This window comes from Chinchilla lanigera, unplaced genomic scaffold (genome assembly GCF_000276665.1).
Source record: "Chinchilla lanigera isolate Chin_1 unplaced genomic scaffold, ChiLan1.0 scaffold00037, whole genome shotgun sequence".
Taxonomy (NCBI): Eukaryota; Metazoa; Chordata; class Mammalia; order Rodentia; family Chinchillidae; genus Chinchilla; species Chinchilla lanigera.
In genome coordinates this window covers 237893-251347 of record NW_004955438.1, presented here as the reverse complement: position 1 = coordinate 251347, position 13455 = coordinate 237893, and the positions used below count along the sequence as shown (strand labels likewise).

The 13455-nt window shown below is 39.7% G+C and overlaps 1 protein-coding gene across 3 annotated transcripts in view; it reads right to left on the bottom strand.

Moving 5' to 3' along the window:
- The window catches only part of Gpatch2l (G patch domain containing 2-like), a 49056-nt gene that overhangs the window by 12590 nt on the left and 23011 nt on the right, over positions 1 to 13455 (bottom strand). For 2 of the 3 annotated variants that reach the window (XM_005390153.2, XM_005390151.2), the window contains exons 6-8: positions 11395 to 11462; positions 10378 to 10432; positions 7946 to 8031 (exon numbers count right to left, since the gene is read on the bottom strand). In XM_005390153.2, the coding sequence (XP_005390210.1) occupies positions 7946 to 8031; positions 10378 to 10432; positions 11395 to 11462 (209 nt within the window). Of the gene's footprint in view, positions 1 to 7945; positions 8032 to 10377; positions 10433 to 10484; positions 10525 to 11394; positions 11463 to 13455 lie in introns of all 3 variants that reach the window. The other variant, XM_005390152.1, reaches the window with a different exon arrangement.

Sequence of the window (13455 nt, the reverse complement as noted above, 5' to 3'; positions counted from 1 at the left end):
CCCTCAAAACACTTCTCTTCAGACCCATCTTCAGGTTGGAGAGCTATTTCACAGGAGGCAGAATAGTATGTACCTTCAGGCTCAATACACAGGGATACTTTTCTCTATGTCTCACCTAGTCAATATGTTATGAGGAAAGAAAAACAAACTTAACCAAGCACAGTAAGACATTTTTCTTCTTTTATAGTTTTAAGTGAACACTACAGACCAGGGATATAGCTCAGTGTCATAAGCGCCTGCCTGGCAAGCACAAGGTCCTGAGTTCAATTTCCAGTCCCACTTCCCCCCAAAAAGAGGGGGGACACTATTATTGGTAGAGTTTACAGCTTGGAAAAAATCTACTTTTCAATGTGGGGGTATCCACCTGCTTGGAAAGAACCTTAGAGAACAAAGAAGGAAGAGGACCTAGAACAAGGCTTTGGGAAATAAGGAGGAAGCTGGGGTGCTTGGAGCAAGAGGGTGTAGAGGAGATCAGAGGGAAGCGGCATGCAGAGCACACTGAGAGCATTAGGATGAGCCTGGCTGGGAGTGAAGAACAGCGACTGGGGCTGTGAGGCCCAGGGCTCTCCGGAGAAAGTCAGCATGTGCGTGGGCAGCTGCTGTGGCTCCCACTTCTACCGTGAGATAGCTCCAGTTTTGTTTATCCTCAAATAATCCCATTTCATCACCACATACATACAAAATGAAGAAAGGGAGAGAAAAAGAGGTTGATTTCCTTCCCACTTTTCACTTAGGTGCATTCAACCACCCGGCTCCCTTCCTTTTTAATGTTACTTATTTAATGTGGGTTACTTTACTGTGCATTCTTGGTACCTACTCTCATAAAATGGCACTGAAAAGGGACAACACACAAGTGAGGAGACAAAGGACAGGGAAAGAGTCAAGGCTTCTTCAACATGGGGCCCCTTCCTGTCATGAAAAAGGAGATTTAACCAGACTATCAGAATGCTCTTGCAAGAGCAGCAGCTGTTCTTGTTGCAAACCATGTGCCTTTCAAGAACCTTTCAGTTACTCAGAGTACAGCAGGGGCTAAGTAGAAGTTAAGCTAACACTGCTACCAAATCAAAACTTTACTCTCCCCTAGAGTACAAATGATGACCAGAATCATAAAAGGTGCTTTTTACAAAATACCCACGCTCCACCAAGTCCCTGATTTAGTAGACTGGGAGTGGGAGCAGAATCTGTAATGTGTTTGTTTTGAAATTTGTCCCCACATACTTTAAGTGGCAGTTACTGTGGAAATTACTGAGTTAAACAATCTACCAAATTCCCAAAGCCAACCTCTTTAACAGCAGAGATCCACATACTTAGTCTAAAGAGTAAAATGACTACACGATATAAACAGGTAAAAATTGATACATAAACAATTAACCTAAAGAAAAAATGGGCTCTGCTTGTTCCATTTCATCCGACAGAGGCCTCAGGAAAACCTGCATTCTTAAGCCAGCAATTGCTTGGGGCATGCGCTGCTTTGGTAGCAGGAGAGCCAGGATCAGCACTCCCCTGCAGGGGTCATGTTCTCCCACTGTGGCAGTGCTTGCCAGAAAGGAGGGGGGGTAGAAGAAGGAGTGAACATTAAAAGCAATACTCTTTTTTAAAAATTCTTATAGAAACAGTCCCTAAATTCTTGTCATTAAGTATGAAGGTGAATGCTGAAGATTAACCATTAATTAAAAGAGTATTTTCTATAATTAACTGAGAGTGTATTTTTTATAATTACACATAAACACGGCATTTCTACTTCATTTTATTGGAGGGAACTGAAAGATCAGGTGAGTTGTTCAAATGGCAGTGTTACTTAGGAAACTGGGCAGATCACCATGTCCGTGGGGCAGGAATGTACTTTTAGGGGGAAAAAAAATTACTTAGAGAAACACGTGTGTGTTAATAGAATCAATGTTGGCAAAAAGTAACTGAAATGACTGCTTTCAGTTCAGAACAAAGATGGTAAGAAACACTCTTAAAGAGCTAAAGCAGTCTTCATCTGCCAATGGTGAGCTAAGGAATACTTTACCTTCAAAATCACTGATTTTTAAAAGTCATGGAAAAGTTCATTTTTTTGTATGAAATAAAAATAAATTTTGATGTAACAAAGGTATTTCTTTGCTGTACATTTTCTTGAACACACACATATAAGTAATATCAGAGGAAAAATTAATGTTTCTAAGGACCAAAGATCATTTGTATCATATATTCCAATTATTCTCATTAATTACTAATCTATTCACTTCAATTATTTTTAACAAAAATTTATGGAACACTGTGCTGGATGTGGAGAGGGCAGACACATGATGGCCGAGCCAAGGCCCCGCTCCTAGGAGCTCAAGATTACCAGCGAGGCACTGCGCTGTAATCAAAGAACAGGTCAAGTGCGGGGGCAAAAGAAGGGGAAGGAGGATAAAATCTAGGGAAGCAGAGAGACCACCTCACTCATTTTATCTTCAGGGTTAACTGACATTTATTAAACACCCAGTAGGGGAAAGCTTTCACAGACTTGCATGTGGGAAAAGACCCCTGCCTGTGACACGAGGAGCAACCAGGGAGAGAAAACCACTTCACAATTACCATAGGGAAAAGAGGTGGCTTATCTAATAGGAAAGGATCCTCACACATTCTCTAATGGCTTTCACTCAGATCTAACCCTCAGCAGTCTGTGATAAACTGCTCACCAGCACCTGAAAATCTTCCCTCATCTACTACCCTCTGCCAGGCCACGGTAGGACATCATGAATTGGTTCATGACACCCAGGAGTAGAATCATTCCCCATCAGGTGGAAAGATGGGCATGTTACAATGGAAAAAAGAGAAGAATGCTTTTATCACTCCATGTAGGCAATAAGGTGCCAGCCAGCTGAGAGCTGCAGTAAACGAGACCCTCCAAGAGAGGACAAAAGACTCAAGGACTGCGTGCTATACAATAGGAAGTTTCAAGAGGCATGGGCAGCCTTATGGACATCATAGCAGAAAAACTTCCTCACACACAGCTGAAACTAAGACTTAAAGGGGTGAGCAAGAGCCACTGCAATTGTAATATTGCATCCCCAGCAGAGAGGACTAATAAAAGGTTCCTTCCCCCAAGCCCTGGGGTAAAACCTGAGGCTGTTTATTATGGCTCCAAAGGTCAAAATTAATAGCACGAATTGAGTCTTCTTCTTGCTCTTTGAAATTCCTTGTCAAATGGCACCGCCAGCTGGGCACACAACTCTGATATGCAGATCATAACGCTTGTGAACAGATAAAATGAATTACAATGAGCTTGGCCTACCTTACTTCAGCTCTCTAATGGGCAGGAAGGGCTCTTTCTTCTTCACCTAAGCACTGTCCAAAAGCCTCCTCTTCTAATATTTTGAGGCCATATAAGGACCCCAAGAATCTATATTGCCACTTATCAGCAAATGACTCTCCAAGCCAACTCAAAAGTTCTTAAATTTGCAATTTATCCTAAGAAAGTAACTATATAAGAAAAGTAATATTAGCTATTAGGATGTTAAATATTTATGTATACTACTTCATCTTGATCCCCACTAGTCCAATAAGAAAAGTACTAGTATTTCCACTTCAAACACGAAGAAAGAGACAGGAATAGAGAGGTCTGGTCGTCTGCCCAGGAAAAGCAAGACTCTACATTGGTCAGTCTCACATTAATGCCATGCTCTTAATCTCAGATTGCCTCTGCCACTATCTTGTGAAAAATGAAGAAAAGAGTAGAAGCTGAGATTTTTCATTAGTTACAGAGCATGTGTAATAATTACATACCAGTCTGGTGTCTGGTGTCTGCTGTCCTTACTGGAACAGAAAATAAAATTTCTCAAATGAAAGTCATGGTATTTACAAAGGCACTGACTGATGTGAAAAGATATCAAACGTGCTTTGCCGTTTCACAACTTAAAGATAAGAAAGAATAAATGGAAACTGTGGACGCACCACCAAATCACCACCCAAAACCGAGAAAAAATCATGGAAGGTAAGGAAAATTCAATACTGCCACAAAAGCACTAAACAATGACATCTGTGACTTGCATGCATACAACAGAGATGTAGCAGCTGTTCAGTTCTAGTTCTGGTTCTTGTTTCCTATAGGTAATAAGGGAAGAAAAGCTATCCTTCACAATCAATCAACCTTTCACATCGGGAAAAACTGCCCGCAGCTTGAGCCTCACTACAACTTTGTGACTGTACCCTTGACAACAGTACCATTGCTTCTATCAGAACACCAATCACACCATCTGCTGTTTGAGCAGCAACAATTCTAATACCAACTATTACTACTTCAAGAGCAAATGCCAATGCTAGCAACCAAAACAACACAACACTTGGTTTAAAAATTTCATCCGAACACCCAACTGTATATACATCCACCCACAAACCTCTGCCTTCCCCATTTATCAGTAACGACATGCTGGGCATTGTGCTATACACAAACTCTTCTTCACCTACTGCAGTTTCGCCAAAGCCAAGAGCAGTCCAGAGGCCTACCTCCCGTGAGGAATCTTGCTCACAAGACCAAAACACAGAGCTCATGCCAATTATGAAACAGGCATCCTTGTTAAGCAATTTACAAAGCACCAGTTATAAAACCATACGTACTTAGGGCAACAGTTCTTAACCTTGGCTGCGTATTAGTCACCTGAGTTCCTTAAAATAATTCCAAGGCCTGGGCCTCACCCCAGACCAATTAAATCAGAATCTCTATTGGTGGGGCCTAGCAAGCTATTCATGTAATTCCAAAGGGAAGCCAGGATCAAAGAGCACCAAAACTTAAGTATTTCTAGAGTGGCACTTCTGAAAAACTTCTTAATCCACAAATCTATTAATAAATCAAGCGAAGAACACAAAACTCACCCTCCCATTCCCTGCCATCTGAGCTGTATGAAAATAATACGTCAGTACAGTACTATCTTAAAATTGCAGTCCGGGGATTACAATTTTAAGATAGTACTGTATTGATGTATCATTTTATTATTTATTTATTTGTTTATCACAATGAAATACTAAACAAGAGCGCACCCTGAGGCCACTCATTGCCCCTCAGTGACCCCAGGCCTATTCTGAGAATGAAGCTGTACATGGCTCTTGAGGCGGCCTCGCGTGCATGCAGGAGTTGGGCACCTGGTAAAGTGCAACTGGCAGTGTCCATGTGAGTGGCAGCCCCAGCTCAGTGCCCCGACGGGAGGGAACCTTCATAGTTCAGGCATGATTAGCAGACTCTTTGTGCCCTTAAAGGAGAGTAATTATAGGCATGTGAAAAAAGGGAAGCACTCCCCCAGGAGCTCTTCCTCACATGCTTCCCAAGAGGCGTGAGGGCCATTAAAAATTCCATGATGAAGAGGAAAAACAGCCTGGGAACAGCCAGGAGGCAATACAGCAAATTAATACACCAGCCCTCCTCAGGGAAAGCTGTGATAAAACAGGAAACACTTCTCTCTTTGCAAAATAAAATTACACCACTAATGATAACATAGTCACCACACACACACGCAAATGGTTCTAATGATGGGTGTAAAATTCCCAATGCTGCCTAAATGCTTTGAAAAAATCTTTCCCTACTACAAATAAAATGGGACAAGAAAAAGATAAAATTTTCACTCAAAACACTTTCTTTTTTTTTTTTTCAAAACACTTTCTAATACAGTCACTCAGCTGCCTCTTCCCTACTGCCACTGTTCCTTCACATTCTCTTCTTGGTACCAGGCCTTTGTGAAGCAGTCCATCTGCACAGAACCCACTACTCACTTCTGAGTCCCATCCTGCTGGTCCCCTACACTGGAGTTAAGACTGCTCGCTCTCCACTGACCCTTGGCTGGGCAAGGACCCCACTATTCCCAAGTAGTAAGAAGCAGCCTTGAAAGCTCAGTGATTCATCATTTACATTGTCTAAAACCTGCAGAGGTCACTTACACTAATCATTTAAAGTACAGAAAAATTTCAAGGATAAAATAATAAATAAATATTAAGCTTACAGTAATTTCCTTCTACCTCAAAGATCCTTTATGTATGCAGCCCACTTGGTATCCACTACCCTGGGAATGCTGTCAAGAAGTAAGGACAAAGATGATCCGTAATTGTCCATACTTTCTCTCCTCTGCTTTTAGCAATCATTTCTCGAGAGCAGGGCACACCAGAAGTTCAGCTGACTTCCTCATGTTTCCAAGTTCAGCCACAAGCACTACCAGGCAACAGAGGGGAAAATAATAATGAAGGGGATAATGAAACACACAAAGAAACAAGAAGCTGCCACCTAGGCCAGCCAGGGGATGAGGTTTCTCAAAGAAACAGAAACCTGAGAAAAACAGTGACACTGACCTCAGCACAGCCAGGTCCAGGTAGAAGAGGTAAGGGAGAAGGGCAAAGCAGTCCACTTTTGAGCATGGAATGTGACACAGGGCTACTCACACTGTCTTCCCAGAGAGTACACACCGTCACTGTGCTTGGCATCAAGATAAAAAGTTAAAGGACTGTTCTCCTGTGGATGAAATCTTGTGTATTATTTTGACCTCTCTAAGGTCACACAGGTCAAAGACCTTGTGCATTATTTTGACCTAAGGTCAAGACCACCTCTAAGAAAACCTCCTCGAGGTCTCTGAGTTAGGAACCCCTCCTCTGCTTCATATATATTTGGTTATAAACTTGTTTTGCAACTGTGAGTTTCTCTACCTCATTATCCTATGAGAGTATAGATAAATGGCCTGGCACACAGTGGAAAGTCAGCAAATGAATGAAGGAAGGAATGATGAATAAACAGAGTGCTACTGAAGAAAGGGTTATGCTGATAGTTTCCGTGATCCCACAATTTTCCACATGCTTAGTAACACCATTTATGATGGCCTCTCTTGTCAAAACTTTCCCCACTCAAATACTACTTCTTCGGGAGAAAGATCTAGAAGTGGTTATGGTTCACAGTTCACCGTTACAGCCCACAGCAAAGTTCCAACCATACAAATAAAAAATAACTTCTTTGTGCAGCCTATGCCCCCAAACCTATTAATGTATCTATTTAAGAACTTACTAGATAGAAAGAAAATCAAGACCTTGGAAAGAGTCAGTACATCCAAAATCATAGAAGTTCTATGGTACAGCCTATTAGCTGCTCTTTTGTACATAATAACCCTAAGGAATGCTATCATTGAAACCGCATTTACTTCTTTACTTCTCATGTCACCTAAATCAAGAGAATTTATAATGAGAGGAATAGGATTCTTTCACTTGACAGATACACACTGAATGCCTAACAAATGCCACACAAGGTACTGAAGATTTGTCAAGGAATAAAATAAGGTCTCTGCACTTTTAAGCATATATTCTGTAGGAGGGACATGGGAGGAAAAGAAAAAAATACCTTTTTAATATGCAAATTCATTACAGACTGTGATAAGAGCTATAAAGGAAACAGATAATAAGAACATCCCTTTTGACAGGATGGTCTGAGAGGTCCTCTCTGAGGAGGTGACACTTCAGCTGAGACAAGCAGAGGCTCGAGGAAGTTTCCAGGCAAACGGAACAAGAGTGAAGGTCCAAGGCAAGAAAGGGCTGCTATTTCTCAAAAACAAACTGGAGCTCTCTGGTGCAGCTAGATCTCTTCCCCCTGAAAGGCAGGAAGAATTACTGAAAGGGGGCTGGACATATGGGCAGAAATCAAATTTTGCAGGGGTTTGCAGGTCACGGTAAGGAACATTAATAATATTCTTTGAAGACGGGGATTTTAGCAATGGAAATGATATGAAATATGAGCCAGAAGACTCAGGACACAGTTGAGACTTAACCACAAACTAGCCATGGGACTACAGGAAAGACACCTCAGCACAATCAGCCTGTTTCTGCATCTGTAGAACGTCTACTTACCTCTGAAGGTTGTAAGGATCAAAGGGGATCCTCCACGCGAGCATACTTCGTAATCTGAAGTATTACAGAGTGAGTATGGAAGAAAATAAGCAGTAGGAGCCAATACCTGGAGGAGCAGTGTGCTGGTGAACACCTTCGGTGAGAAGCATCCGCAAGAACATCCAGGGAGTAAAGGGGAGAGAGGGGATTCAACTGTGGAGATAAATAATATTTTATTATGGCTTAACTGAAAGAGACCTGGACCTGCAGGTACCATTTGTTTTTCCTCTTTGTCCAACTGTTCTCTCTTACTAAACAGACCCTGTTCAATAAAATGATGCAAATTTAATAGTGTGCTCATGAATGTGGTATACTTGGTCTAGTAGACCTCAAAAAAATACTATTACTTGTTAGAGCAACAATTTTTCAAAAACTTCTAACATATAATCACTTAAATGGCAGAAGACAGTACTTCCCAATAAACGTAACAGGAACTTATGCCTAATAATTACAGTGATATATCAACCCCTTTCCCCAAGAAGAACAGCATTAAAATCATCTCTTTATTCCCTTATTTTTGCAGATATTTCAAAGGATAACTGGTTAGCACACACTAGCAGTACAATAGTAAAACAAGACTAAAATTAAAATACCTAACTTTTAATCCTAGCCTACCACTGAGTTACTCTGTACTGAAAATTAAATAACCTCTTTGAGCTTTATTATTCTCATGTGCAGAATGTATATATTGGTATCTGTCTTAACTATGTTACAGGACTATTTTAAGACTAACTGAAGTATTACATTCAGGTTGTAAAGTAATCTCAGCTACTTTTTTTTCTTCTCTTTTTGTCTTTTGGAGACAGGGTCTCGCTATGCAGTTTAGGCTGGACTTGAGCTCACTTTGTAGCCCCGGCTGGTCTCGAACTCCCAAATATCCTCCTGCCTCAGCCTCTCAAGTGCTGGGATTATAGGTGGGTGCCACCATACCTGGCTAGTAATCTCAGTTTCTTATCTGTAAAACAACTATTAATCTCATAAGGTGGTTCTAAGGGGTTAAGGGTGTAGCTCAATGGTAAAACATGTGCTTAGCATGCAAGAAACCCTGGGTTCAATCCCCAGAATTCAAACACAAAAACAAAAAGGGGGTTATGAAGATCAAATGGGATACTACATATAAAAGCAACTCACTTTATGCTTACTAGCTTTCTTTGGGTTTTTCCTATAATAATCCCTCCCTGAAAGTCCATAACTGAAAGCATTCTAAGGCTGGAAGAACTTCAAATGGTAACTTCAAAAGTACTTAAAGAGAATATAGAAAGAAGGGAACAGTTAAAAAGAAGAAAAGGGAAAGAGAAAAGAAGGAAAACATGGAAACAAAGGTTTTGTAAATGGGGAGTGGGGAGGGACTGAAAGGAGGACAGGGCAATGGGGAAAAAACCCAAATTCTCTGATGAATCTATCAATGAAATCTGATTTTTAAAAAAGAGAATGTAAACTAAGCAACTGTTCTATCTACCAACGAAGCTCCAGACCTAGTTCTACTAGCCATAATTTTGGGTGAATATTTTACGTTTTACGGGCCTCCAGCTCCTCATTGGTACATAACAAATCTGGATGATGGCCACAGGTCTCCTTCTGCTTTGGGACCTTCTAATGCAAGCATGATAAGCGCTCTGTCGTAAGAGACCCCAACTGTGGTCTCTCACATGCATTTTCATGACTTTTTCTTTATCTGCCTACTCACCTGCACTACTGCTTATCTAGCATTTTTCTTTATACCATTACTTTTACTCAGTCTTACTATTACTTATTATTATGAAACAATAAGCTTATAGAATAATTACATTTTAATAATGTACATTATAATACAAAATTTAAAACTAAAATTGTGTCCATATGCCACCTAAAATCTTCTCATAAATATATACATTATATCTTCATGGTTACACTTCATTTTAAAATAGTAACTTCACAATGAAATTTCCAAGCGTAAATTGTGTATCAGCTCAGTTGGGTACTAAGTAGTTCCCAAAACAAACAGGAAGCTTGGGAGTTTTTACATATCAGTCTTCATCAATCTTACAACTCACTACTAAGATAAAGCAATCCTTATACCCTCCAAATGAAAAAGCTTCAAACATAAGTTAATATCACAGTAGCCACTACAAGTTATCTTTAAACAGTGAAGCCTACACAAAAGGCCCAAACATGCCAATGGCCCCCTCAGGTGGAGCTGGGGAAAAGACTAAGAGGACCAAGCTCCCAGGCCTTGACCCACTTCACTAAAAGCAGCTTCACCTTTTTGGCTTCGTGTCTAGGTGTCAGCTTATAACTTTATAACATGGGATTCTGATGGTGAACTCATCCTGATTTCTTACAACAAAATTTGAAACTAATGTAAAAACTGAATTTCCTTGTAATGTGTGTTACACGAAACTGATAATCACAACTGTACTGAAAAGGGGGCATTGGCTAGAGTTCTCATTAGTGAGTAACAGATATTCTTAGAAAACAGTTCTCTAAGAAAATCAGAACAACATAAGGAGGGAGCCTTACCTCATGTGCACAAGCAGAAATGTGAGGAAAATCAGACGGCAACGCTTTATTCTTTCTAAAGAAAAGGAAATCAAATGATAAAACAAAGATGGCAAAAGTGATCTTACCTGATTTCGTTCTCTTTGCCCAGCTGATGGTAACCAAAAACTAAAGAGGACAAAAAGTAACAGGAAAGAAAATAACAAAAGAAGTAATGGAAAAATTAGAAAAGACAGAAGATAAAAAATGGAATAATGAAGTAAAAATAAAGAAAGAAATGGAAAAGATGGCAGAGGAGAAAAAGAGAAAGAAAAAGATATTAACTGTGTATACTTTTTTGCTGAAAGTAACTCATGAAAGGGTGCAAAGTTCTGTAATGGCATGTACATAATTGGACAGGCAAGAATAAACCCAAGATCACACATGATATGCACTTTCAGCTGTGTGGTTATGTTACAGGAGGATCCCAACTCTGTATGAGTAACAAACTCATGTACATCTTTCCATTTTGTAAACTGAAACTCAGGCTAGACAGTATATGCACAAGATTGTAACTGCATCCTGGCCATGGTGTGTACAGAAAGGACACCTGCCACAGCCAACCATGCGAGGGGGTGGTCATGAGAAAGGGCAGAGTGATTCTTCTGTAGCTACACACAGGTTTTCCATTGCACCCACCCCAGAAATTAGGACAAAAAGGAAAACAATATAGGGAAATAGGGCAATCACCGATTTTGAACCAAAAAACTATTTTTTTAAAAAAAATTTTTAAGAGACAAAAAATGACTTTAAAATATAAAAGCCTTATTGGCAGTTACTAATGTAGCACTTAGAAATATAAAAGGCAAGAAAATAAAAACTAAAAACAAAAAGCAAATCATTGCCATGGTTTTAGGAGGTTAGCCATTCCGACTGTACAAATCTTTAAGATCTCTTCTCTTAGCTGTGAGGCTGATTTGTAGGTTGCTTTATAAACCCCCTTCTGCCCACATTTCCAAGGAACAGGCCAGGACAGCCAGCAAATACTTCAGCACTTACTCTTTCTGCCGGGAGTCACTGATGATATGGCTTATCCTCTCAGTACCCAGAGTACATACGCTGGTCTCCTAGAAACACAAGGTAGACAAAAGTATCATCAACCACAGGGGTAACAATCTGTCACCCAGCTCACATGTCCCCAAAATTGTGCCAGTCCAGACAATTTCAAGTGTGCACATCAAACATCAATTTTAAAATTCAAAAGCAACTATAGTTCTTTGTGGGAGTCTACCTTAAAGGTATTATATGCGATCCTCATTATTCCTAATGATCCAAAAAAGTCATTATAAATAGTTTACTATACATAATTATTATAAATAATTTACTATACATAGTACTTTCAAATTTTAAGTGAAATTTACTTTTTTTCTTTTGTCTTTTTGGTGGTACTGGAGACTGAATCCAGGGCCTTCACATCAAGCTACGCCCCTCAGCCCTTTTTATTTTTTCTGTTAACACAGGGTCTCACTAAAGGGGCCAGGCTGGCGTCAAACTTGCAAACCTCCTGCTTCAGCTTCCCAGAGTGCTGAGATTATAGATATGTGCCACCACACTTGGTTTAAAAGAAATTTATTTTTAATTGATATATAAAAACATAAAAATTAGACATGTTAATAGGATATAATGTGATGTTCAATACATACAAATATCCTATACTGTTTAGGTCATACCTACTCCTCAAATATTTATCATTTGTTTATATATATATATATATATGGTATATACAGTATATGTGGTATATATAGTATATATGGTATATATATGTGGTATATATAGTATATATGGTATATATATAGATATATAAGGTATATCTATATCTATATGGTATTTTAATATAGTGAGTAACACTTCCTGAAATTATGTAAGTATATAAGGAGTAGAGCTTTTTTAGAAAATTAAAAAGCAGTCAAATTTGGGTGGGAGGAACAACTGGGGATTGAACCTTGGATTGCTTTAATGCTGAGCTACATCCCCAGCCCCCTTTATTTTTTAATTTTGAGACAGGGGCTTACTGTATCTCTAAATAGGACTCAAATTTCCCATTCTCCTGCCTCAGCCTCCCTCAGTGCTGTGATTATGGGCATGCACCACCACACCTGACAACAGCAGCCCATTTTTATCAATTCAGCATAGTAAGCTCCATCACCTGTGTGACTGTGACCACAGAAACCCTGACCCTGGGATACCTGAGTCCTCACTAGTAAAGCCAAAATATCTACTGACCGAGTATCTACATGTTAAAGGATCTTGGTAGCTTACAAAAGTTGTCACCCTGTCTTCTGTGCCTTAAACATCACCTCAAAGTAAAACAGAAGTTTGCAAAAACTGATCAGTAAATTCAGGGCACTCAAGCTTGTAATGTTAAAGCCTACCCAAATACCATATGCAATTCAGAAACTAATCATCTCCAAACAATTGGAAAGTGGCAGAAGGCACTCACCCTTCATTTAACTTGCGTACATTAATAATGAATATCTATCACAGCACCTGAGAAAGCACACCGACCCGCATATGAATAAGAGTCACACAATAGGAGCAAGGATTAAGATGAGAGAACATAAGTCAACGGCATGAATGTCAAGAACATCAAGCCTGCCACTTAAGCACATTTGTTTCTGAGCAAATGTTATTATCTGTATTCATCTGTGTACAGATTAGTCTAGACATTAGTGTACACATTTTAGCAGAACCACTAGCTATAGAAAAATTAATTTGAGCTCAGATTCTGGACAGGAATGGAGCTAAATGAAAAGGTTTCACAAACTGCATTCTTCATATTCCTTATCCCTTACAGTTATGCCTCTTAACCGCAGACACAGAATGGTAGGGGGCCAAGGGAAGGGATGGATGAAAAATGAGTTATTTGTTACAGCAGAAAAATTATTAACTTAAAATGCCGTACTGTTTAAATTTACAGTTTATTACTGTGTAAATTACAAGCAGTACTTTGCGTAATTAGCAACTCGCTGGCAGGGAGCTGTGAATGGAACTCATTATTTATGATTACAATTTGGAAAAAGAGAAGAGAAATGAGGGGAGAGAAAAACAGGAGGGCAGAGC